The following is a 25,439-nucleotide window of genomic DNA, read 5'->3' on the forward strand; positions in this document are numbered from 1 at the left end:
ACGACCAAATTTGGACAACGAGGTATTGACGTCGAGACACCGGGAAAAGTCGCGAAATATTGTTGTTATTGCACTGTCACCGTCGAAATGTCACCTTGTCAGATGGCGCCGATGATGCGCACATCTGGTAAGCGTCTTTTCTGCGCGATTTTTGGTCTTTGTGGACGAAACGACATCGTGTTTATCCCCCTTAAAAACGACGTCATTTCGACGACCATAAACGGCAAAATACACCTCAAGTCGGAAATTGGCCGATCATCACCGGTTCACGCGATTCCCTGACGTTTTAAACTTTGGACTTTATACTATCCTTGTTCCTACTCTTACCAAAGCTAAACATATTAATACACACCATGATCCGATCATATTCTGCTACAATTGAGAAAAAAGGGTTTCGAAAAATAAATTTGATGTAAACACAATTGGGTACTATTCAGATTGAAGTGTATGAGAGAGAGAGAGAGAGAGAGAGAGAGAGAGAGAGAAACAATGAGGCAGAGGCACAGACATGAGGTTTCTTCACATGCTGATGAGATCAAAACCGTAAACTCGAGTCCTTCAGATTCCGATTCGACGCTCGGACCTAGAAGAGTTTTCACGCTCTGCTTGGGTTTCCGGCTTGTGAATGCCATGCTGGTTCAGACCTATTTCAACCCGGATGAACATTGGCAAGCACTCGAAGTAGCTCATCGAATCGCTTTTGGGTACGCTTCTTTCTTTTGGCTCCCTTTTATGGTGTTCATGATATAGGGTTTTTTTGAAATGTTTTTTTTGTTGCAAACAGGTATGGGAATTTGACATGGGAATGGGATAAGGGAATCCGTAGCTACGTCCATCCAATGCTCTTTGCTGTTCTTTACAAGCTTCTGTCTTTTTTGGGTCTCGATACACCCTTGTTGATGGTAATGTGCTACTAGTAATGTGTTCATGTGTGTGTGTATATAAAACAATTGATATCTCATTTTGTGATGATATGCATTGTTCCAATGCCCAAAAGAAATTCAGGTGTCATCGTCAATGAGAGAATTTGTTTAGCCTAAATATAGGATCAGCTCTGGTTTGACAGTCTTAAGAGCATGAATTTCTCAAGACGCCTCGTCTTTTGTTTTATATATACTCTCTCACTCTGTCTTTCAAATGAATCTACTTTGGCTGACTAAAAATTCTAGCTCAAAAATGTTGCAGGATTCTATTTGCAGTTACAATGATACCCTGTTTGAGAGGAACCATAAAAAATACTTAGTTTGATTGATTCCATGTAAACATTGCATTCTCAACTCTATGTTGTGCAGATAAAGGCTCCTCGGCTTTTTCAGTCCGTATTTTCTGCAGTTGGTGATTTGTATTTGTATAAACTGTCTCGCGTGCTCTTCGGTGAACATGTTGCTAAATGGGCTGTATCCTTTGATATCAATTTTCTCATGTCTTGTTAGTTGGGAGGCCTTGTCAATATATGTTGTCTAGAAAGACAATATCTATAACACAAGAGACCTTAACGGTTTTATAGCTCTTTTCCCAGTTGACAAATTGGTTCATGTTCTTCTGTATCACTCGCACACTGTCAAATTCCTTCGAGACTGTGCTCACTGTGGTCAGCTTGTACTACTGGCCTTGTTTGCGTCGATCTTCCGAAGAAGTTCCTCCAATGTCCAGAAAGTTGGCTTTAGCTATTGCAGCGCTAGCTTGTGCTGTTCGACCGACAAGTGCCGTAATATGGCTCTACGTTGGATTTCTTGAGCTATATCGTGCACGTGATAGACTCAGATTTATTTTTCTAGAAGTGGCTCCTATCGGGTTGGTTTCATTCTATCGATTCTTCGTCTATACATAGTGTTTGTGTGTGTGTGTGTTTTTTTTTTCGGTGGTGCCACTATGTAATTACTTCGTATTATACACTTGGATCCAGGGCTTTAGTGCTTGGGCTGACATGTATTTTGGATCGCGTGATGTATGGTTCGTGGGTACTAGTCCCTCTTAACTTTCTGAAGTTCAATTTCCTCTCCTCTGGTGGAGATTATTATGGAACACACAAGTGGCACTGGTACTTTAGTCAAGGATTCACCGTCATGCTCTTCACTTTCATACCATTTTCTCTAGCTGGAATATTACAGTCTAAACAATGGAAGCTTTCTGGTCTTATAGCATGGGTGTTGGGTCTTTACAGCGTGCTAGGTCACAAGGAATTCAGGTTCCGATGCTATATTTTTGTTTTCCAATGTTCATTTATCGTCTTGAATAAAAATCAGTTTGGATTAGAAATTTTGTTCGGCTCTTGAATTCGCAGATTCGTTCTTCCTGTGCTTCCTATAGCTTTGATATTCTCTGGTTATTCCTTAGCTGCAATACACTCTTTAGATTCCCCAGATGGAAAGAGGAAGAAATCTTCCAATGCTTCTAAAAAATGGTCCCAGACAATGAAATCGGCCGTCTTATTTTTGCTCTGCACGAATATTCCAATGGCCTTGTACATGAGCATGGTTCATCAGGTGCGTAATATTTCAAACCACCATTAGCTACATGCTGATATATCTCAGTCTAGAGAAATTTGCTAAATGCTTTGTTGAAGAAAGCCATCGTGGTTGAACTGCTCTGTCTGATAGATTTACTCGTGTCAAACAGAGAGGAACTGAGGATGCAATGAACCATCTTGCTAAAGAAGTACTAAAAGGAAAAGTCCAAAATGTCCTTTTCCTAATGCCTTGCCATGCCACACCTTACTACTCCACTCTGCATCGCAATATTCCAATGCGTTTCCTAGATTGCTCTCCAGGGTCCGAAAAACTAGAACTCAGCATTGACCATTCTTTTTTATTTATTTATTTTTATGGATCCTTTTAATCTGAAGTTCTTAATATTGTTACACCATTTTATGGACAGCGAGACAAAGGGAATCCCAGATGAGTCCGACCGTTTCATGATGGACCCAGCTGGCTTTGCATCTGATTACGCAAAAAATTGGTCTATCCCAAGTCACATCGTCTTATTTGAGTCAGAAGAAAAGCCGTTGAAGGAGTTCTTGCTTTCACATTCTTACAGAGAGGTATTATTCAGTGGCATCTTTGACCTAATTTCTTAAACCGTTACTTTCACTTCTAGTCTTATATTGCTAACACACTTGTGATTTGATGATTTGTTAACAGAAAACAAGGTTCTTCCATGCTCACTTTAAGGTGGACCGTGATCTTCAAGCATCAGTGGTTGTTTATGTTTTGAGTAGCGATTGATGACCATCGGTGTAGCCGAAACTTGTAATTCTAACCAACATGCTTTATTTATTTTCTTTAATTTTCATTTTTGCTCTTCAAGTTTCGCCTCACTATTTATATATAAAAAATTGAGAATTAGATGTAACACGTAGAGAGGAAAAGTAACAGAATTCTGGTCACTCCTTTTCATTACACATTTTTTTTCCAGTCTACTTGAACTCATAATTTCCATCGTCGAGCAGCTTTATTTAAATTTTAGCCATGGGTGACAGAATACAAACATTCCAACAACGCATTAATTTATTTAAACGGACAATTGTCGTTAAAGTTATGATACAATAGACAAACTTGAATTCGACGAATGTTCCATGTTGAAAACAGGAAAAAAAAGAAAAAGAAAAAGAGAACGGCAGTGCTAGTTCTCGTAAAAGTGTTGATATTTTGAAACGGAAGAAGAGAGCAACATCATGTGGTTGATGGTCGTGGCCCAAGTCTTATATTGGTGATAGTCGTCGCCCATGTCGAGCTTGAACATCCCTTTGCTTGTGGTCAACACTATGAGATAACACGTCTCACTCAACTCTTCGTTTTCCGACTCCTTGTACAGCTCAGCATGCAGGTCCTGAATTATGCCTGAAACACACAAAAGGTACGATGATCGTGAATCTTCAATTTTTTCTTTCTGTATTTGCTCTAATAAGATAGGATGGTTAAGTTGAGTGAACGAAATGTCTTACTTTCTTTCTTCCTTTTCAGTAACCCAAGCTTCCTTATCTGTAGGACTACCTGGAAATGTCCAGACAATGAGTAATGTCAGAAAGCCGGTTTTGGAAATAGGAATGTAGGCAAAAGAGAATCGCGGACCTTGCTTTCGCTGTTCAGAACTATAGAAACTGATCTTCTCAGATAGTCGCCTGTGACACAGAGATCGAATGAGCAATGTCAGAGATAAAGCCGTCGAAACAAAACGCATGATTTTGAGAGCACGTACCGTCCGGGGTTTCGATGCCGAGCTCAAAGCCCTTAGCAAGTGCGGATCGGCAACTCTCCGAGTCGAAGTCGGCCTCGTGGCTGTTCTCATCGAGAGGTAAAACTGGTGCGATTCCGTTGATTTTGTTCTTGCAGCCGGTCCTCGCTTTTAGGGTAGTGGCTCCTTTTAGTGCTGCAAATACCGAAGAATTCAAAGACACAGTAAATCACACAGTGAGCTCCTTTTACGTTGAAAAGCTCGTGGAGAAATTGTTTCATGGCCTAAACAAAGGACGTTTGGAGAGTTCATATAACCCAAACACTGTTCTTTAAGTTTAACAAAAAAATTCATATGGACTCCGATCAGTTACGAATCAGATTGAAATGGGAGGAGTTGCATAAGAATCTAACATTATAATATTTGTTCAGGAATCTAACAGTGTAGTATTTTGGTGTGAATAATCGACATAAAAGATTATTTTGAATATTGATTATTTATGTTTTCGTATGTACTAAATGAAGTACAAACCGTGACAAAAACAATATAAGTGAGAACAATTTATTTATTCAGATGGTGGTAATCTGATTCTGAATCATACTCTTATTTGGCAATACTTGGAGGTACCACATTTCTAGAATTAGTGGTTTTTTTGTTTTTTCATACCAAATAATGTACTCATTGACATTAGTGGTACAAGATTATTAACATTATTGTTCCGTACTAAACAAGCGACAAAGGATCAAACCCCAAAAGATCATTTTTGGGTGGCACTACGTGAGATCCCCTCCCGCATGAGGAAATGGGTTCAATCCCCCGAGTCAACGATTTATCATAATTATTTAATCTCTACAAGATTTTTTTGTAATCTGAGTTTAAATGTTTCAGGTAATCAAATATATAAATTGTATGAATAAAAAAATTGTAAAAAAAAAAAAACCACCACGGACCAAACACAAAAAATACCATTTTTATGAGCAAATAATGATTTAGACGGTCGCGTAAAAAAGGTGAAAGAAAAAAGAAACTTTACATGTTTTGGCTGCGGCTGCAAGAGTAAAGATATCGGCGGGGGAAGTGCCGGTGATGGCAGAGCCGATGACGCAGCTGAGGTGGTCCCGCTTGGCCCCCATGGCCTCGGCCACTTTGGCACACTGGCTCGCCACCAGCGCCGCCGCCGACGCCACTGCCGCCTCCTTCGCGCCGCTGCCTCCGTGGGAGTTGTCGGCAGCAGCCATGGCTGCCAACGCTGCCGCGACTCCGGCCACCGACACCGCCGCGTGCACCTCCGCCTTCTGCAGCCTCTCCTCCTCCTTCCGCCTCTGCTTCGCCTCTTTCACCCACTTCTTTATCGACAAGTTCTTGAACGGCGCCGTCGCCTTCCACGACATCTAATCTCGATTCATATAAGTTTAGACGGAGTAGGAAATTTATGGTGGATGAATCTTTACGTCCCGGAAGGTGGATGATTTAGTAGATTTTTGTTAACGTTAATTAACAATGTATCAATTGTTTTAATGAGAGTCAACAATGTCTTATAGAAAATATTTATTTATTTATTTGAAATTTATCGTCTAAGAAACCTAAATACAACAGCCGTTTTTGAAAAGGATTGATGAAGTTATGAACCAACTGTAAGTACACTAGATACATATCAAACAATCTTTGATTGTTAAGTAAGATTTTGTGGTAATGATATTGTTAAATTATAAACAAGTTATTCAAAGTTGTAGATGTTTTTAAAGTAGTTTCGGTGTTCATAAACATAAAGTTTGATTTATTTATTTATATTTTTTTTATGAAAAGGATTAAATTGGTAGAAATTAAGTAGTTTGAGGATCATTTTTACAAATAAAATTAATTTTTAGGACATGAATTCACTCACACCCGCACACACATATATATGTATATATATACACTTATATATATATATATATATATATATATATATATATATATATATATGGATTGACTGTAAATTTCTATTAACTTACCCATCTCTTTTTGAAATAGCCGTTGTAGTTCAATTCCGGGTGCATAGCTTGTTGCATCCAAATCCACGACTGAAATATAAGTAAAATTAAATATGTTCACGTGCGATAGCTTTAGTTGCAAATGAAATATGGATGTAAATGAATATCGCTTAATGTGTTTTTTTTTTTACCTTGACATCATTGGTTTTCCATGGAGGTAGATGCTTGACATCTACGTCATCCATCATTGAACTTTGCTCCAACTTCTACTCGAGGAATTTCATCACAAAAGCATATTATAACAACAAAAACTAAAATATAAAATATACAATACTCGACTAACCATAGAACTCATTGAATTGCTCTCATTCTTTGTAATGATCATCTGATTGTTGACTAGAGCCAGCGATTTGTCGTTGTCCGGTTGGAGCGTTTGCACAGCAAAGTTACACCACGCGTGTGAGAGAAAATCCATTGTCTTTGGATGTGACTTTGTAGGGCTTTGGTCGAAGCTCGAATCCATATCGAAGTTACGTACGTATATGTAGGTAATAAATTATATCTGGCGAGAGTAAAAAAAAAAAAATATTCCTAAGTATAGTTATGTATAAGTATTTGGAACTATACGCTACGGCATATCGCTATCATATAGATATCAAGAATTTCGTGTATATATAAGTTGGCTATCAATAGGGAATATATCAAAATGCAAGCACTCACTAGAATATTCGCCGTTGGTAGGTTGTGATTAATAAGTTTTGTCCCAACGCAAATGATATGTGTGAACATATACTATATGTGATAAGGATGTGTCATTTTAGGCATTGTTGTGAGTGAGCTTTCTCTATGGACAAACCAGAGAAGTTTCCCCTAAAAGAAGAGTTTGGCCAGGGTGATGGGATATCACAGTTGGAAAGGGGTGTTTTAGATATATATAGAGCTAGGGAATTCAAACAATGTGACCCACTAGATAGTGTGAGCTTTAGTAGAAAATTAGGATTTTGATTGGCTAGGGTCAAGAATTAATCTCCAAGATTTAAAGGGGAGACAACACATGCTAACCACTAGACAAGCACATTGGCTTATGGGGATAAAATCATTAAAAAGAAAGGGTTTTTTTTTGTGCGTCTTTAAATGAACACCATATGTTGAGGCTAAGTATGAGGGTGTTTTGATGAGAAAGTGATGATTGTTTTTGTTATAGAGCTGTCTAGGGCCACCACATTTAACAACGGGATTAACCATACAAAAGGCCAGAGAAAAAGGAAGAGAAAAGCATTATAACCAAGCATGCACTATTGGGCCAACATATTTGATATAAAGAAAGGAGAACGTGCATGATTGATTGATGCTTATAACACTATTGATGAAAAAGATGGCGTATACATGTATCATTGGAGTTGAGAAATCTTTCATTATGGTTAATCCATAGCAAGATTAGAATACCAAAAGCACGTTTTTTTTATATTCCTAACAAAGATTAGCTTTTTATTTGAAAAGGGTGTATATGAAAGTAGGTTGAGAGACTTTATAGTGTTGTTTGTGCTTAGTGTATATATTGGTCTATATGGGGTTACCCTTGGTTGCTATTTATGCATTCATACTACTTTTAAAGTTGTAGTTAAAGCAGCTCTCATTGGACTCATGTGACTAGAGAGTACTTAATGCTTATTTGAGCATTAATAATAACACTCTATGCTTAAAGAATATTATTGAATGTAACTAACGTGATTTATTTATTAATTTTTGTAAGGGAGCTAGCACTCTATTCTCAAATGAATTATATATATATATATATATATATATATATATATATATATATATATATATATATATATATATTGTAAGGGAGCTAGTTGAGTAAAGTACTCGGATCCTTAGAAAAAGTTATTGTGGGTTGAGGTGATTAGCTAAAATAATCGAGTGCTAATAATAACACTCTATGCTTAAAGAATATTATTGAATGTAACTAACGTGATTTATTTATTAATTTTTTTTAAATGACTCATCAAATTAATATATTGATAAAAACCAAAGGTTTGTATTACAAAAATAGCACTAAAACATTCAAAAATTTCAACAAGAAGAAGATGAAAAGTGGACCATAAACAACCACAAATACAAAAAATAACATGTGGGTTACCCATCTATGCAAGTAACTAGTTATTATCATATACACGAATCATGAACGGGAACACCGATCTTCACCTGTTGCAGATAGGGGTTTTTCTCGACTTAGATCCACGCCAAAAGATAATCATATTTTAGATCTTAGATTCAGATCTAAAGAAATTATCAAAACCACTCAAGTTAAAGATCGGGCGGTACAAAATTTAGATCTATTAAGTTTGGATTATTGAAACATAATAAAAAAAAAGCAAAATATGAAAAAGAATATAAGATGAAAAGTACCTTCCCCTAGGTCAGAATCCTCCATTAGTCGAGATCACCGGAATCTCCGTATCACTGGAGAGGTGACAACACCGAAAATTGAAAGCTCAAATTTTGATTTTTGGGAGAGAGCGCAGCTAGAGATTTTTAGTCAAGCACTAGTTGAAATAGATTCATAAATAATGTATTTTCTTTTAAGGGCGATGGTAGCTAAAATAATCTTTTGCCAATAGACCATAGTGCTGGTTGAATATTAAGCATAACATTATGTTATAAAGTTTTGCTAAGAAGGCTAACAGCAAATAAAATTTACAATGTTATAAATTAGGTATATATATGTATATATTTTAAAAATAGGCACGGCAATAGAAATTTCATTTTGTAAACCTAGCAAAATATCAAGATTTGACTTGTTATGTGCATTGTAATTAAAATTAGATTTTTTTGGACAGAAATATCCCTCTAAATAATTACCTAAAAGTAAAAAATTTCAGCCTCAAGGTTTGTACACGTGCTTCAAATAGGCCTCAAGCTGCATGAGTTCCAATTTAAATAGGTTTCTCACACAAATGAGGATAGAGGTGTTAGTAGTTGGTAAATTTGTAAAACAAAATAAGCTAAGATGGTTGGCTCTAATGAATTAAGTCCCGACATACTTTCACTTTCTTATGATTCGCTCACATTCCTATTCTTCTTCAAATCTCGGATGGAAACGTCCAAACAGGACAAATGACTTCGGTCATGGATTAACGAGCGTGAACATGGACTCCTCCGAGTTCATTCACAACCAAGAAGGAAAATTATACGCACCCTACCAATAGTCATATGTTATATGATAGGCACATTTACCCAAATGGGTTGAAGCCATTGACAAGGAGTACAAGTGAACATTCACTGTCTCTACATGAAAATCTAGGTATATCTCGTCTAGATTATTCCACCCATGCCTTCCGTAGAATGTCGTGGAATTCCCTCCTCCTTGACCTTTTTCTTTCTTGTGCCACTTCATTTCAAAAGACGTGTGTCGAAATACATACAATCACTGTAGTCGATCTTGAAAGGGGAAACAGCGCACGATTTTTCGCTGTACTTTTTAACATGTCACCCATCAACTTTCAATGCAAATGGGACATACGTCAACCTTTTTAAATACCTTCTAGAATAAGACGCAGTCGTTTGAGTGAAAACTAATAATTTGTACCTCACATCGAAGAGCTTCAGCTAGCCTTCACCGTGTAGTACTTTTATGTAATTCTTCCTTTAGGATAAGATTTCCTCAACAAATGCAGAAGTTGAGTGAGCGTTTGTTCTCCAATCGTTTTTGAATTTATGCCAATAAACAAAGAAAAACATGGTAGTAACAAAAAAAATATTTGTAGTTAGCGTATAATTCCGCTTCCATCTCGTTGTAGAGGTCCTCTACTTGCTCTTTTTCCCGCAGCTCACTTTGTGTTGAATCTATAACATCATCAAAATCCTCATGATTCATGATATCATGTAGAGCATTGTGCAATCATACGATGTCTCTATCGATTTCAAGAGTCGCCTCTTCGGTAACTCGCAGAATTTGTGACTCATCCTGGATATTACCCTTGTGTGTAGTGATAAGTAAATCTCTTGAATAAGAGATGCGACCTAACATATCCAATCTCATGGTATCTCGTGCTATTGCAAGTCGGTAATGACAATTAATTTTGGCTGTCGTTGTTTAGGTGGAAGCGTGCAAGACATTTTAACTCAGTTGCACTAGGTTTATATTGCAAACTCAACATATAGTCCTCGGAAATCCATCTATACTTGGATTTTTCGTTTTGCTGAATGAAAGGAAAAAATAAATTATAATTAATAGAGAGAGAGAGAGAGAGAGAGAGAGAGAGAGAGAGAGAGAGAGAGAGTTATTTTTGAAGTCCGGTCCTAGGAAAAATAAATCTTAAAAGTTTAAAAAAGAATATGACATTCTAGACTACCTGAATAGAAGTTCTACAAAAAAAAATTGACTGAGTTTCATTGACAAACCAAATACCTTCAGTTTCTTTTATAACTATCATATAAAACAACTAAAGTCTAAACTTAATCAGAGTGGCTCAATAACTGCCGTCTTATATTGCCCTTTTAACACATATTAATTTCAGTCTCAATCAAATATCTAACTATTACAAAAAAGCAATTTAATCAATTTTAAACACCTTTATCATATATTATTTTAAATAGCTACTAAATTAAATTAATTTAAATTTCAAAATCAAATACGAAATTAAATAAATATAATTTTTAAATAAAATCAAATTATTAAGCACTTATAAACTATTACGAAATCAAATTAATTTATAAACAAGTACAAAATGAAATTTCACTTATAAACAATTGCGAAATCGAATTTCTAAATAAAACACTAAATCATATCAAAATCCTTCTCGAAATAAAATCAACTATGAAATCAAATCAAATTACAAAACCGAATCCAAAATCAAATAAATGGAATTAACTTAAAATGGTTAATATAATATAAACAATTTCAGAATAAAAAATAAAAATACAATTGTTCCGGGTTGGGTGGTGGTAGAGGGGGCGTCGTGGTGGTTTGTGTTGGAAATAACATTTAGGGTTTAGATAAGGATTTGACATAACAAGGTATGGTAGTATTAAAAAAAACTTTCTTGTTTCACTAAAACACTTTTACGAAACCTAAACATATAGATGCATGATAATTGTTAATTTAAAGTCCAACATTTTGAAGCGTGCTTGAATGTTGAGAAACTTGAGGATATTGAATACGCCACCACACGCCTTTCATTGGCTTGGGTTGATGAACACGACCAACCACAAAATGAATTTATAACTAATGGTTAAAAAAAAAGAACTTTGAGAGGGCAGAAGTATATACAAGTGATTACAAATGAATGTTTTAATTAACCACGTGGCTACTTGGAATGTCTCGGCTAACTTAGTATGAGAAAAAGGCCGAGTGCCTTACTTTGATGGAGAAAGAATAAAACAAATGATGCTTGCTCAAGTGTTTTTTGGCCAAGTATTAATGTTATGATCTTAAAGGAAATGATCCTTTAAGATAATTCAACAAAATGACATGTGCCTTAAACTCTCCTTGATCGAATTCATTTAAAGAAAAATAAAGAGGCAAGGCCAGACTCGATCCTTATGATACATTGGGCACATGAACAAAGCTTAAGATTGAACCATTGGAAACAAAAGGTCACAAACCTTTTCCAATGTTCATTTCTAATGTCAATTGACTCCACTAAAAAATTGATACTGAAAATCTCTCGGTTCATATGTTAGTTTTCTACTCTATGCACTATTACTTTGATACATTGGGATCCATTGAACATCTTTCAAGTTTTACGCTTCATGAATATCATTTACTAGATAAGAATGATAAAATTATCATTTTACCATTCTACTTATTATTTCATTCAACTTCGTTGTTGTTTTAGAATTAGCATATGAATTTCCTTTGTGGATATGGAGCTACCATATTACAAGGCTTGATTCAATGAGTACTCCCAATTGAGTACCAAACCTAGTTAATTTAGTCACACTACCAAGAACTATATATTATATTATATGCATTGCATTTTATCAATCTTGTTACGAATTCGATATCTATGAGGCTCATAACCCAAATATGACTAAGTCATTTCACCACCTGCTTAATCGTAAGTTGTTATTGAAAAACTTTGATCATTGGCTCATCAAACAAAGATGAATAGTCATAATTTCATTTCAGGATTTAGGTAAGTTAGAATGTATTCATATACATTGATTTTAAAACTATAAGAGTTGAATAGTATTAGCTTAAAGTCTTAGAAGTGCACTAGTCATATTCAATATCTTCAAAAGATATATAGGAAAAACTACAAAGTCCCCAACTATCTAAGTCTCATGACAAAACGTCATGTGTTCTCTGAAAAATCATCGGCACTAAATATTTAATTTATCTCCAAGATTGTGGATGATACATTTTAAGTGACCGTTCTTGTGTTGAAATTTATTTCAGGACATAGAACCATTAACCAGAACACAAATTTGAATAAAGAATGATTTTTTTTTTTTTTTTTTTACTTAAATATGATCTTATCTACGTGGTCAATGACAATTTGAATAAATTGCAAGTCTATATGGTTTAAATAGACTCTCATGATAGGTTGCGAATTAGTGAAATTCCTACGCACCAATTTTATCTTTCAGGACCAAGAATACTTGGTTGTTATAAGTTAGCGCTCATGCAATTGCAAAGCTAAGTATGTTTGAATACTTAACTTGTCATGTGGGTAGTGATTGAATTGAAGCTAATTAGGTCACTTTTAAACATGTGATTTTGGATCTAGCCTATGTTTGACAATTTTTAGAGACATAGCCAAATGGCTTAGGTGATAATAATTAAGGTCTGATTTGCCCTTATTTATTAACAAATTCGTCACTTTCTCTCTCCTATTTTTTTTCAAATAATTTTTTTTGCATCAAAACTTCAAAAATTTGTATCTTTCTCATACGGACTCAAAATTGAGTGATTTCAGATCATACAAATTTGTGGCGTCGAGATCTTCAAAAATAGACTCATTGTGTTTGATGAAAAATTATGTTTAATGCATCATAGTTACGTTTCCATTTATTTTTTTGATAATTTCAAAAATTTCCAGTTATTTTCATATTTAAGGTAGTAACGTGATTTTTCTACATCTATGGTATTAAACATGATTTTTCATCAAACACAATGGATCTATTTTTGAAGATCTCGGCGTCACGAATCCGTAGGATTTGGAATCACTCAATTTCGAGTTCATATGAGATAGATATGGTTTTTTGAAGTTTTTATGTAAAAAAAAGTGTAGGAAAAAAAGTAAGAGAGAGAAAGTGACGAATTTGTTAATAAATAAGGGTAAATCAGACCTTAATTACTACCACACATAAGTCTGTTGGCTATTTCCCTAAAAGTTGTTAAACATGGGCTAAAAACAAATTTTATAGTTTCATTTTGCCTATTTCGCTACACTTCTCAATAGAAAATCTGATTTCAAGACATAAATCCCAACTACATTTTATATCTATAGTAAACTTTCTAGCCATATTATTATTCCAATCCAAATAGGAATATGAAAGTAGATATTACCAAAATTCGCAATCTTTTTATTCTTGTGCATTTTCGCGTAGAATGGAAATATAGGATTATTTTAATTAATGGGCGATAAAATTCTAGGTGGCAATTACAAATTACAGGATTAACAAATTCTTTAAGCAAACTTTCTAAACTAGCTAACTTTTTTAAACATTAGAAGAGTAACGGTCTCAAATTATTTAAGACTCAAATGTCGTTGGCCAAGCCATGCGATAGTTTCGATTCAGTTTACTATGATCCCAGCGACGGAAAAGAAGACGATCGGAGACCGGCCGACGGAGGCGCCGATCGGAGACCTGTTTCCTGCATACAGTAAATAATTTTTATCTTATTCGTACCTGAAAATCAATACACAAACTTTTCAGTATATTGATTACAATAACTGGTTCTATTGAGATCAGACTGAGAGTGTTTGGGAGAGAACCATCTCGACTCAATGTGAGATCGAGTATGCAAAATTCTCATTAACCAGAAAATGTACAGTGTATGTGTTTATATACACGGATCAACTAACATAACGGACTTAGCCTATCCACGCTATACACGTGTCTATACACAAGATAAAATAAAACAAAAAGCAGAGACTGAAACGACTGCGTTTCATCTCTAATACGCCCCCTCAAGGTGGACGATACATGTCAAAGAAGGACATCTTGCCCATAAGAAAACGTAGAACAGGCGCGCCAAGAGGCTTCGTCAGCAAGTCAGCGAGTTGCTGAGTAGTTCGGACAGGGAGAAGCTTCAAGGCGCCAAGTTGGAGATGATGCCGGACGAAATGACAATCCACTTCAATGTGCTTCGTGCGTTCGTGAAACGCAGGATTAGTGGCAATATGAATCGCCGCAGTGTTATCACAAAAAAGAACCGCCTTCGCAGATGGCGTGATCTGGAAGTCACACAACAGTTGCTGAAGCCAAAGAACTTCACTCGTGGCGGCGGCAATAGCACGATACTCTGACTCGGCAGAAGAACGAGCGACAGTAGACTGCTTTTTGGATGTCCAGGAGATGAGAGAATCTCCCAAGAAGACACAGAAGTCAGTCACTGACCGCCGAGTAGCATGACACGTCGCCCAGTCAGCATCCGAGAAAGCCTTGAGCTGGAGCGTGGAAGAGGCAGGATAAAGTAACCCCAACCCGGGTTGAGACTTGATATATCGAAGCAAGTGATGAGCAGCTCGCAAATGCGTATCACGTGGAGCTGAAATAAATTGGCTCAGCGTGTGCACACTGAAAGTGATGTCACAGCGAGTGATGGTTAAGTAGAGAAGCTTGCCAATCAGTTTTCGATAATGTGAGGGATCACTGAGCAATTGACCATCAGTGCTGTTCAAGACAACCCTCGGAGCCATGGGTGTGTGGACAGGCTTGGCAGACAAGAAATCAAAGTCCTCTAGCAATTGCAGGGCATACTGTCGCTGAGAAACAACAATACCTGCATCAGAGCGGGCAATTTCCAAGCCAAGGAAATACTTCAGCGCACCCAGGTCTTTGAGCTTAAACAAGTTCCCAAGCTCCATTTTAACTGACTGTATAATGGACAAGTCCGGGCTAGCCAAGATGATATCATCCACATATAGCAGCACAGACACAAAACTCAAGCCCTGACCACGAGTGAAAAGAGAGTGATCAGCCTGAGATTGCACAAAGCCAAGCTTGTGAATTGCTGTGGTAAACTTGATGTTCCATTGCCGTGAGGCCTGCTTCAACCCATAGATGGACTTGTGGAGTTTACACATTGGTGTCCCTTTGAACTTAGCACGCTCAGCCGGAGTGAGATAACCAAGTGGTAAATCCATATAGACATCTTCAAAAAGGTCGCCATTAAGGAAAGCGTTATTAACATCAAGTTGGACTAGGTGCCAGTTCTGTGTGGCTGCTATGGCTAGAAGTAGCTTAACACTGACCAGCTTTGCTACAGGGGAAAATGTCTCCACATAGTCAACACCCTCCAGTTGACTATAGCCCTTAGCCACCAGCCGTGCCTTATGCCTAGCCAAAGTACCATCTGCACCAAACTTGTTCTTGTACAACCAACGACAACCAATGGCAGTTTTACCCTGAGGCAAAGGCACTACTGACCAAGTTTGATTGTGTAACATGGCATCCAACTCCTCTTGCATAGCTTGTCTCCAATGGGCATGTCTGACAGCATTGTGGAAAAACTGAGGCTCAGAATGCACAGACACAGCCAAAGCAAACGCTGTGTAACCCTGAGACAAGTGAGTATAACCAAGCACACGGTCCAACACATGAGGAGATGAGGAGCTTGGCCTAAACTCAACCGTGGACTCAGTGAAGCCACAATGATAATCACTCAGCTTTACTGGAGCAGAAGTGAGCCTAGATGATCTTCTGAGGGGTAAAACTGAGAGGTTCTCACTCTCAGAATGAGGCTGACCATGAACTACCTCATCCTGGAGGACATGAGAAGGAGAAGAACTCGCTGGCAACGTAGAAGATGGCATAGGAGAGTTCTCAATAACTGGATCAGGATCCTCATAGGCCTCAGCTGGGACACAACTAGAGGTAGGGAGTGCCAAATCTGCAAAGGGATCAACAGGGTCTTCCAGATTTGTGAGAGTGATAAAAGGAAAAATATTCTCATGAAATATGACATCTCGTGAGATAAATATTTCCTGTTTATCAATATCGAATAACCGATATCCCTTCACTCCCTGAGGATACCCAAGCATAACACACCGGCGAGCCCTTGGATCAAACTTTGTTCTCTTAGCTGTGAGTGTAGAGGCATAGACCAAACAGCCAAAGACTTTGAGTGTGGAATAGTTAAAATCCTTGTCAAAAAGTCGTTGATAGGGTGACTTGTTTCCCAAGACATGAGACGGCGTGCGTTTGATCAGAAATACAGCTGTCAAGACACATTCTGACCAAAACTTGAGGGGCACTCTAGACTGAAAGTACAGGGCGCGAGCAACATTGAGAAGGTGTTGATGCTTGCGTTCAACTACCGAGTTCTGTTGTGGAGACTCAACACATGAGAACTGATGTAGGACACCTGTTTTGGAGAAGTACTCAGCAAATACTAACTCACGAGCATTGTCTGAGCGAAACTGTTTGATTTGTTTGCCAAATTGTGTCATCACCATAGCACAAAATCTTGGAATCAGAACATGAACATCAGACTTTGCCTTCATCAAGTAAATCCAAGTAAATCGAGAGTGATCATCTACTATGGTGAGAAAAAATCTATGTCCAGAGTGGGAATCCACATGATATGGACCCCACACATCACAATGAACCAAATCAAAACAGTAATCAGATAGTCTATTTGAAGAGACAAATGGTAAACGTCTTTGCTTAGCCAGTGGACAAACACTGCAAGGGCAAGCTTTACTACTGGATGAGTAATTCAAAACGTTTTTCAAAATCTCCATTTTCTTGAATGACAATTGACCCAATCTATCATGCCATAGCTGTGATGAAGCTTGATGAACTTGCACGTCTGTTGTAGCCGGTCCATCTATGACATAAAGGTCTCCACGCTTCTCACCCCTGCCAATCGTTGTCCTGTTGCGAGTATCCTGAATGACGAAATCAACATCTGTAAATGTAACTTCATAACCAGACTGCTCAGTGATAGCTCCAACTGACAGTAAGTTGAACTTGAATCCAGGGACATACAACACACTTCTCAAAACCAGATTATTGTTGAGTCTGACATCTCCAAACAAATGAACTGGTATGACAGTATGGTTGGGTAGTGTAATAGTAGCACCACTGATGGGCTTGAGGCTTATGAACTGAGAGCTATGAGCACATATGTGCTTGGAAGCTCCAGAATCTGAAAGCCATACTGTATGTGTATTTGACAAATAATCACATGAGTTGGCATAGTAACAGGCACCTGTGACATAGGTAGTCTGATTGACATCTGAATTGGATGAGCTCGGCTCGGAGGTGTTCATGTGACTGGAGAGCATCGCCATCAACTGGTTGCACTGCTCATACAACTGAGCCATTGTTAGCTGGTCTTGATCCTCATGCTTGACTGCTTGATCTTTGACCTCAGCACAATTGACCTGACTCTTCGGCTTCCTGCTCCCCGGAGGATAGCCATGGAGTTTGTAGCACTTGTCAGCAGTGTGGCCTGGGATCTTGCAATGAGCACACGTCGGTTTCTCCTTGTCCTTTTTGTATGGCTTCTTCTGCAAGTCATCTTTCACTGCCATCGCCACAGTACTGGTTTGCTCCACATTGCCGTGCTCGTTTCCAACACTTCGTTGTTTCTCCTCTTGTGTAATTAATGCAAACACCTTGTTGATTGCAGGAATAGGATCCATGAGTAGCACTTGACTCCTCACTGCTGAGAACGAGTCATTGAGTCCCATAAGGAAGCTCATGACATACTCATTTTGGAAGAACTCATTAAGTTTCTTCACACCTCCACATTTACACGTTCCACAGATGCAATTTGGTCGAAAATTGTTCAACTCCTCCCAAATCGCTTTCAACCTTGTGAAGTACATCCCAACCGATCGCTGATCTTGAGTTAGGTTTGTGAGTTCTCGTTTCAATTGGAAAATGCGCGGTCCATTGGATTGCTGAAACCTCTCGTTCAGATCATTCCAGATCTCCGCAGCTGATTCTCCGAACAAAATGCTCGATGAAATTTCCTTCGAAACAGAGTTCAACAACCAAGAGATCACGATATGGTTGTTGCGTCTCCATGAATTCAATAGGTGTGCATCAGATCCATCAGGTTTCACGATAGATCCATCAACAAACCCTAACTAGTTCTTCACTGACAGCGCAATCAACATCGATCGATTCCACGATGCATAATTATCTCCATTCAGCAATTGAGATACGAGAACTGTACCTAGATTGTCTGAATGATGAAGATAATATGCACTCAGTGGATCATCGACTACTGACCTTCGTGAAGCTCCGAACGCTGAATTCTCCGTCGAGGTGTTGCTCTGTTCCTCCATTCACTTAGTGCCAGAAACAGAGTATCGCCGATGACTCGAGTTCAGGTAAAGACGAAGCTCCAAAATGCTCTAACAATGGCGGAATTTAGAGCTCTGATACCATATTGAGATCAGACTGAGAGTGTTTGGGAGAGAACCATCTCGACTCAATGTGAGATCGAGTATGCAAAATTCTCATTAACCAGAAAATGTACAGTGTATGTGTTTATATACACGGAGCAACTAACATAACGGACTTAGCCTATCCGCGCTATACACGTGTCTATACACAAGATAAAATAAAACAAAAAGCAGAGACTGAAACGACTGCGTTTCATCTCTAATAGGTTCAAACAAGTTTTCAGTACGTTATGAATACCTCATATTCAATATACAAAATTATAATAACCGGTACACTGATTTGCTCCGCCATGCGGAGCCACGCTGGAGAAACATCATTTGCCACCACCTCGTTTTCCGGAGCAAAACAACACAATCTCCGACGAAAAACCATGGCCGGAGTAGAAGACTTAATGGAACGAAGCTAGGAAATCAGCGAAATACAATGAGGGGAAAAACGATAATTTACAGTTTAAATCCGAAGTTTTCATAATGATTTGTTATCATCAGTCGTTTTGGCAAAGAAAGACAAATCTACACCGCCAGAGGCAATTTCCACAAATTCTAGCCCAAGTTCCCTAGCCCATTAATTTGAAATACGTAATCATGTATATTTGTAATTTTATTTTGAGTTGTAGTTTGGCTTGCAAAACGACCCTTGTGAGTAGGAATAAGCAAGCTAACCCCATCTGTAATTATTTATTTTCTTGACGTTTTTGTTATGGAAATATATTATTTATTTCTTACTGTCCCATAATTGACAAAATTATTGTTTTCTATTATGTGGGTAGTGATTGAATTGGCGGTTTCTATCTAGACAAATAGAATATGATTTCAAGGCATAAATCAAAACAATTTTTTTATTTTTTTATTTTTTTATTTTTTTATTTTTTTTATTTCTATTGGTATTCCAGCCGGATCGATTTGTATCTCGGTCTCCACCTTCACACTTTGCTCAAAGAGAATCGAGTTCGGTTTTCTGAGGTCCCTTGTTTTCCCACGCCTTCAAGGTTGAGAGAAAAAGTGTTTCTCCATAGGTGGTAAAGAGACCCTTATTGAATCGATTATACAATCGATCTAGCCACGTACACCATGATCATGTTTAAAATCCCCATCGGGGGGGAGTAAGACACGATCGAAAGTTTATGCGCCAAATTCTGGTGGGGGTCATTGGAAAACATACAAAAGTTGCACTAGATGAAGTGGTGCTTCTATGTCAATCCAAAGAAGAATGAGGCCTCGGGTTTCATAAACTATAGGAATTCAATCGCTCAATGTGGGGCCGAGAATTACTCGATGCGGACTAGCAAAGCAGATTTGGCGTCTTACCACCTAGCCCACATCTCTTGCCGCAAAAGTCTTAGGCGGTAAGTTCTTTCATGGCCAAAATATAATTCATGCGCGGCAAAAAAAAAAGGTGCTTCTTATGTTAGAAAAAGTCTCATATGGGGCCGAGAATTACTCAATGTGAACTAGTGATGGAGAGTCAGGTCCCACCAAAACATCTCAGTCTACGATTAGAAAATTAAAGACCTCTTATTACCCTCCAGCTTCATGATTCAGTCACTGATGAAGTTTCCACCAGCTACGAAAATTAAAGACCTCTTATTACCCTATAGAAAATGGGATATCAGGTTGATTCGCGAGTCGTTTCTTTCGTTTGAAGCAGATTTAATCTTAGATTTAGCGAGCCCTCTTTGGGAAAGGAAGGATAAGATACTTTGGTACTTTCCTGTGAAGCAGATTTAATCTTAGATTTAGAGATCCCTCTTCGAGAAAGGAAGGATAAGATATTTTGGTATCTAAATCCTAAAGGGGTCTACTTGGTGAAGAGCGGATACCACGATGCGCTGAACATCAATGCAGAGACCTATGTTCAACTTTTTGCGCGTCCAAAAAATGTGGATGAAGCACCACCCAAAGTCTGTATTTATGTTTGGCGAGACTTTAAAAATATCATACAACTGGGTTAAACCTATCTCGCTGCGACGTTCCAGATACGCCTCAATTCAAAATATGTGGAGCGTCCTTAGCCGGGACGAAGCAAGAAATGTAAATTAGGGAGGCCTTATATGTAAAAGAAAAAATATCGGGGATTTTCAAAAATTCTAAGGTAAAATAAAAAATTCCTTTAATAAAAAAAAAGGGAAAAAAGGTATAATTTTTTGTGTCTGGCTAAGGAAGAGGACGTCGAAGCGGTATGGGGATTAAGAATGACATTATTACCCGATATCCGTTTACCCGTTCGAAACGGATCGAGTAATATCTGTTCAAAACGGGCCAACGGGTATTAACATTTAAATGAGTACGAGTACAAGAAGCCTTTACCCGACCTAATTATTATAAATTAGATACCTTCCAACCCTTTAAATTCTTTTTAATTATTTGTGTTGTATATATGGATTTTAATTTGATTTAATGCTCCCACTTTAAATTATATTATGACTCTAAATTGTAGTTTTCAATTTATATTTAGAGTTTTTGAGTGGTTAATTTTTTTTTTTTCAAAACGGGTTAACGGGTATTGAAATTTCACACCCGCCACCCGTCGAGTATTACCCGTTATCCGACCCGTTTGAGAAAACGATTCAACAAGTATTTCATTTAACAGGTACTGGTATAGGTGCCTTTGTTCATACCTTACTCGTTTGGCGCTAGGAAGAAGCCGGATTGCTAGTTTCAAGTATTTTATAGTGTGATGAGAAGACACAGCATATCGGAAACCTATTGGCGCTAGGAAGAAGCCGGATTGCTAGTTTCGAGTATTTGAAGGACAAAGTTTATAGACGACTTGAAGGTCGAATGGCGCGAACTATCTTGAGAGCTTGTCGGACCACGTTGATAAAATTGGTGGTTCAATTCAAAGTATCCCGGTGTACGTTATGTCGACTTATAAACTTCCTTTGTCAATCACTTGACGAAATGCCCCGTAAGTTTTGGCAGATGGGATCGGATATAAAGACTCGTTATATGGCTGCCCATAAGTAAATGATGGCTTGGGCTGAGAAAGTTTGGAGATACAGATGAGGCTCTCCTTTCCAAACTGGGTTGGGCCTCTCCTTCGATGCTTTGATCGAAATATTGCAGTCAGAAATTTTTTTTGGAGGTTGGGAAGTAGCCTTTGGATTCTCGTGGTTGGCTAGATATTTTTCTATCCAAAATTTTGTGAAGGATAACTCGTGCTACTGTCAAGATATATACAAACGATGTGTAGACTAATGTTAAACGACATTCACATTGCTTCAAGCTGTCATGGTGAGGTGGCTGAGTATGTCACAAAGGAATATATACCATTATTACCATTGTGTACTAGACAAGGACATTTATTGCTCATTATCTACTCATAGCTGTAATTTATATTCCATGTATATATCTGATTGGCTATTGTAAAACCCTAGAGCGTTTTTCTCATTCTATAAGAGGGAACAATTGTTTCGGTAATAAAGATAAGCTGGTACATTTACCTATTCTCTCTCTCTCTGTGTCATTTTCTATATGGTATCAGAGCTAGAATAGCAGCCTTCTTCAGTAGCCTCATCAATGGCAGACCCAATGCCAGAAAACCCTGAAATTATGAACCCTGGAAAGCAGATACTCACCATTCGCCTTTCAGATTTAAACTACCTTCTTTGGAGGCAGCAAGTCACTACAGCTGCAAGAGGTCATGGTCTCACCGACTACCTAAACAGAACAACCACCAAACCACCAGAAATCCAAAAACAATCTCCCAAACCTAGCCTTTGATTTATGGGATCGACAAGACCAGTTGTTGGTACCCTGGCTCTTAGCCTCGATCAGTGAGGCTATTTTGACCTCGTCGTTGGTCTCAATACCTCTAATGAAGTATGGTCAGCCCTTGAGCAGGCCTTTGTAGGCGAATCCCGTGCCAAAATCATGCAATACAAATTGCAAGTTCAACCCATGAAAACAGGGTCACTAACCATGTGTGATTATCTAACCAAGATGAAATCGTGCATGGATTTTCTTGCTTCAGCAGGTCATAAACTGAAAGAAGAAGATCAAGTCCTACACATTCTTGCAGGACTCGGAAGCGAGTACGACCTAGTGGTTGTCTCCATCACCACACGAACCGAGCCATTCACCATCAACGACGTGGGAGCTCTACTCTTGAGCTTTGAGGCAAGGCTTGATCGGAACCCAACAACAACCAATGACACCTATTTACCAACTGTCAACCTGACTACACAAAGAAGGCCAAATCTTCCACGCTCAAACCAGTCCTACCAACCCAGCAATAGCAGCAACAACTTCAACAACAACTGTGGTGGTCGAGGCACCAAAAGAGGTAGAGGTTGCTTCAATCCAAATCGGAGTCTTCAATGCTAGATCTGTGGAAAGCAAGGGCATTCAGCTCAGAAATGCTTCAACATATTCAACAGCTCCTACAACTACCACAACGACAACAACAACTATCAAAGCAACAACAACAACAACAATGGAGGCTTCCAGGGTCACAACCCATCAACCATGGAAGCATTGTTCTCACCAAATGAGCAGATGTCAGATGATTACTGGTACCCAGATTCAGGGGCCACAAATCATGTGACTAATGAGCTCAACAATCTCAACATGGCCACAGAATACAAAGGAAACAGTCAAGTTCAGATTGGTAATGGTAAAGGTTTACTTATCTCTCACATTAGTTGTTCAGCTCTTTCCTCACATGAAAATATCCAAAATAAATTTCTCTTAAAAAATCTTCTCCATGTCCCTACAATCACAAAAAACCTTATTAGCATAGCATAATTGGCCAATAATAATAACATGTTTTTTCCTTTCATCCCTTTCATTGTGTTGTTAAGGATCGAGCAACGGGGCGAGCTCTTCTTCAAGGGCAGCTTAGAGGAGGCCTGTATCAACTCCATCTCTTACCTGTCCATTTTCTCAGAATCAGTAAGGTCAACAACAAAATAGTCCAGGCAGTAGTGTGTTTTCAAATTCGTCTTTAAATTCCCTAAAGGTCACTGAACCTAGTGTTAACATGGTTCATGAGACCACAAAGTCTGTACCAAGTGAGTCTAGCAATCAAAATGAGTCAAGTGATGTAATCTCATGGCACCAACATCTTGGTCATCCCACAATTAAAGTAATCAAGAAAATTGTTTCTCTTTGTCACTCTTTTTTCCCAAAAAAATACTGTTTGTGCTGCCTGTCAACAAGGGAAATCACACAGACTACCATATACTCACAATGAAACCGTTGTAAACAATCCTCTTGATATCATTCACACCCACCTTTGGGGACCCTCGCCTATAACCTCTAGAAATGGTTACAAATACTATGTTAGTTTCGTTGATGCCTTTGCCCGTTATACATGGATCTACTTTCTCAAAAATAAATCTGAAGTCCACCAATTTTTCATAAAGTTCAAAACAAAAGTGGAACTACAGTTCAACAAAAAAATTAAGAGAGTGCAGTCGGATTGGGGGGGGGGGGGGGGGGGGGTGAATATCGATCACTTACCTCCTTCTTTCATGACCAAGGCATTGAATATTTCCTTTCATGTCCTCACACACCAGATCAGAACGGCGTGGCGGAGCGAAAGCACCTCCACATTGTGGAAAATGGGCTTACTTTACTTGCACAAGCCAATATGCCACAACGCTTCTGGGATGATGCATTCTTCTCCGATACATATCTCATAAACCGACTGCCTTCGAGTGTCATCAACTACCTCAGTCCATACCAAAAGCTCTTCAATAGAAAACACAACTACTGTTGGAATTGATCTAGGGTTTAAGAAAAAGTTTAACGCTTCGTTAAGCGGCGGAATTTTAAAAATTTTCTTTTCAAGTAAAACAGTTTTTACAAACCTAGAAAAAGTGCAAGCACATGTAAATAAAACTAATATGAGCATAATAAATTTACTAACCTCTTTAGAAGCTTGAACGTTGATGAGCCTTCGGAAGGTTGAAAACGTTCGTCTCCCTCGCAGCACGTCTCTCTTTCTTTCCTCTGCAACTCGAGCAACCACGAAAGTTTCTATCACTAAATCACTCGAAATAAAAGGAATTAGTGTGTGGGTACTTTTAAACACTACGACTTAAGAACGAGTCTTGAAGTCGCAGAGCTAAACTCTAGGTCAAATGAGGACCTAGGTGCCAAAACAATAAAACGAAATTGAATAGAGAGAGAGAGGAGATGGGCGGCCAAGTCTAGAGAGAGAAGCTCTCAATCTCTAAAACTTTGGATGATTTAAATGAGAAGAATAAGACCCTTATTTATAGGAGAGGCTTTACCTTCAATAAGGTAGTTTCCTCTTCTATAGAATATCACATATTCATGAGGAAATATTCCTTATTTCCTTTTCTCATTTGGGCGTGTAAGCCTTGGCATCTAGAAGCGAATTTGTTTCCTATTTTGCTTGCCTTGGCCGCCCATGTCATTTCCTCCAAGAGGAAATTTGTTTCCTCTTTTTCTTTTGGCAAGTATCTTCATACATTAATGCACAAAATAATATCTCTTCCACACTAAGGGCTGCACGAAATTTGGTCTCCCATTCACTTGGGTTGGACGGCCAAAAGCCTTCTAGAAAGGCTTTCTAGGTTTTTCTTTAATTGTTCATGACAATATAAGAAAAGCCCATTAATAATTTTCAAGTAAAATTCTATGAAATGAAATTAATTCACAAGGCCCAATAAACATGTTATGGCCGTGTGATATAATATGTCATCATATGACATTGTCAAAAAAA

The 25,439-nt window shown here is 38.1% G+C and overlaps 2 protein-coding genes across 3 annotated transcripts; one reads left to right on the plus strand and one right to left on the minus strand.

Moving 5' to 3' along the window:
• Positions 1-3,439, plus strand: LOC149395051 (Alg9-like mannosyltransferase family). Its single transcript, XM_089615167.1, has 9 exons — positions 1-704; positions 785-902; positions 1,293-1,397; positions 1,508-1,794; positions 1,907-2,188; positions 2,285-2,486; positions 2,620-2,771; positions 2,878-3,040; positions 3,141-3,439. The coding sequence occupies exons 1-9, from the start codon at positions 448-450 to the stop codon at positions 3,222-3,224; spliced, it is 1,650 nt and encodes a 549-aa protein (XP_089471293.1). The 5' UTR covers positions 1-447; the 3' UTR covers positions 3,225-3,439.
• A 49-nt stretch (positions 3,440-3,488) lies between these two features.
• LOC149395052 (auxin canalization protein (DUF828)) lies at positions 3,489-7,047 on the minus strand. 2 transcript variants are annotated; one of them, XM_089615169.1, is made up of 9 exons: positions 6,867-7,047; positions 6,490-6,708; positions 6,338-6,412; positions 6,168-6,236; positions 5,207-5,552; positions 4,198-4,368; positions 4,071-4,120; positions 3,944-3,992; positions 3,489-3,839 (listed from the first exon to the last, which is right to left on the minus strand). In XM_089615169.1, the coding sequence occupies exons 2-9, from the start codon at positions 6,667-6,669 to the stop codon at positions 3,622-3,624; spliced, it is 1,158 nt and encodes a 385-aa protein (XP_089471295.1). In that variant the 5' UTR covers positions 6,670-6,708; positions 6,867-7,047; the 3' UTR covers positions 3,489-3,621. The 2 variants fall into 2 exon arrangements, with proteins under 2 accessions (XP_089471295.1, XP_089471294.1); XM_089615168.1 differs by having other exon boundaries at positions 5,207-5,564.
• Positions 7,048-25,439: the final 18,392 nt, after the last annotated feature.

The sequence above is a fragment of the Urtica dioica genome, chromosome 5, assembly GCF_054948205.1.
Source record: "Urtica dioica subsp. dioica isolate 48M chromosome 5, U.dioica_male_clone48M_v1_H2, whole genome shotgun sequence".
NCBI lineage: Eukaryota > Viridiplantae > Streptophyta > Magnoliopsida > Rosales > Urticaceae > Urtica > Urtica dioica.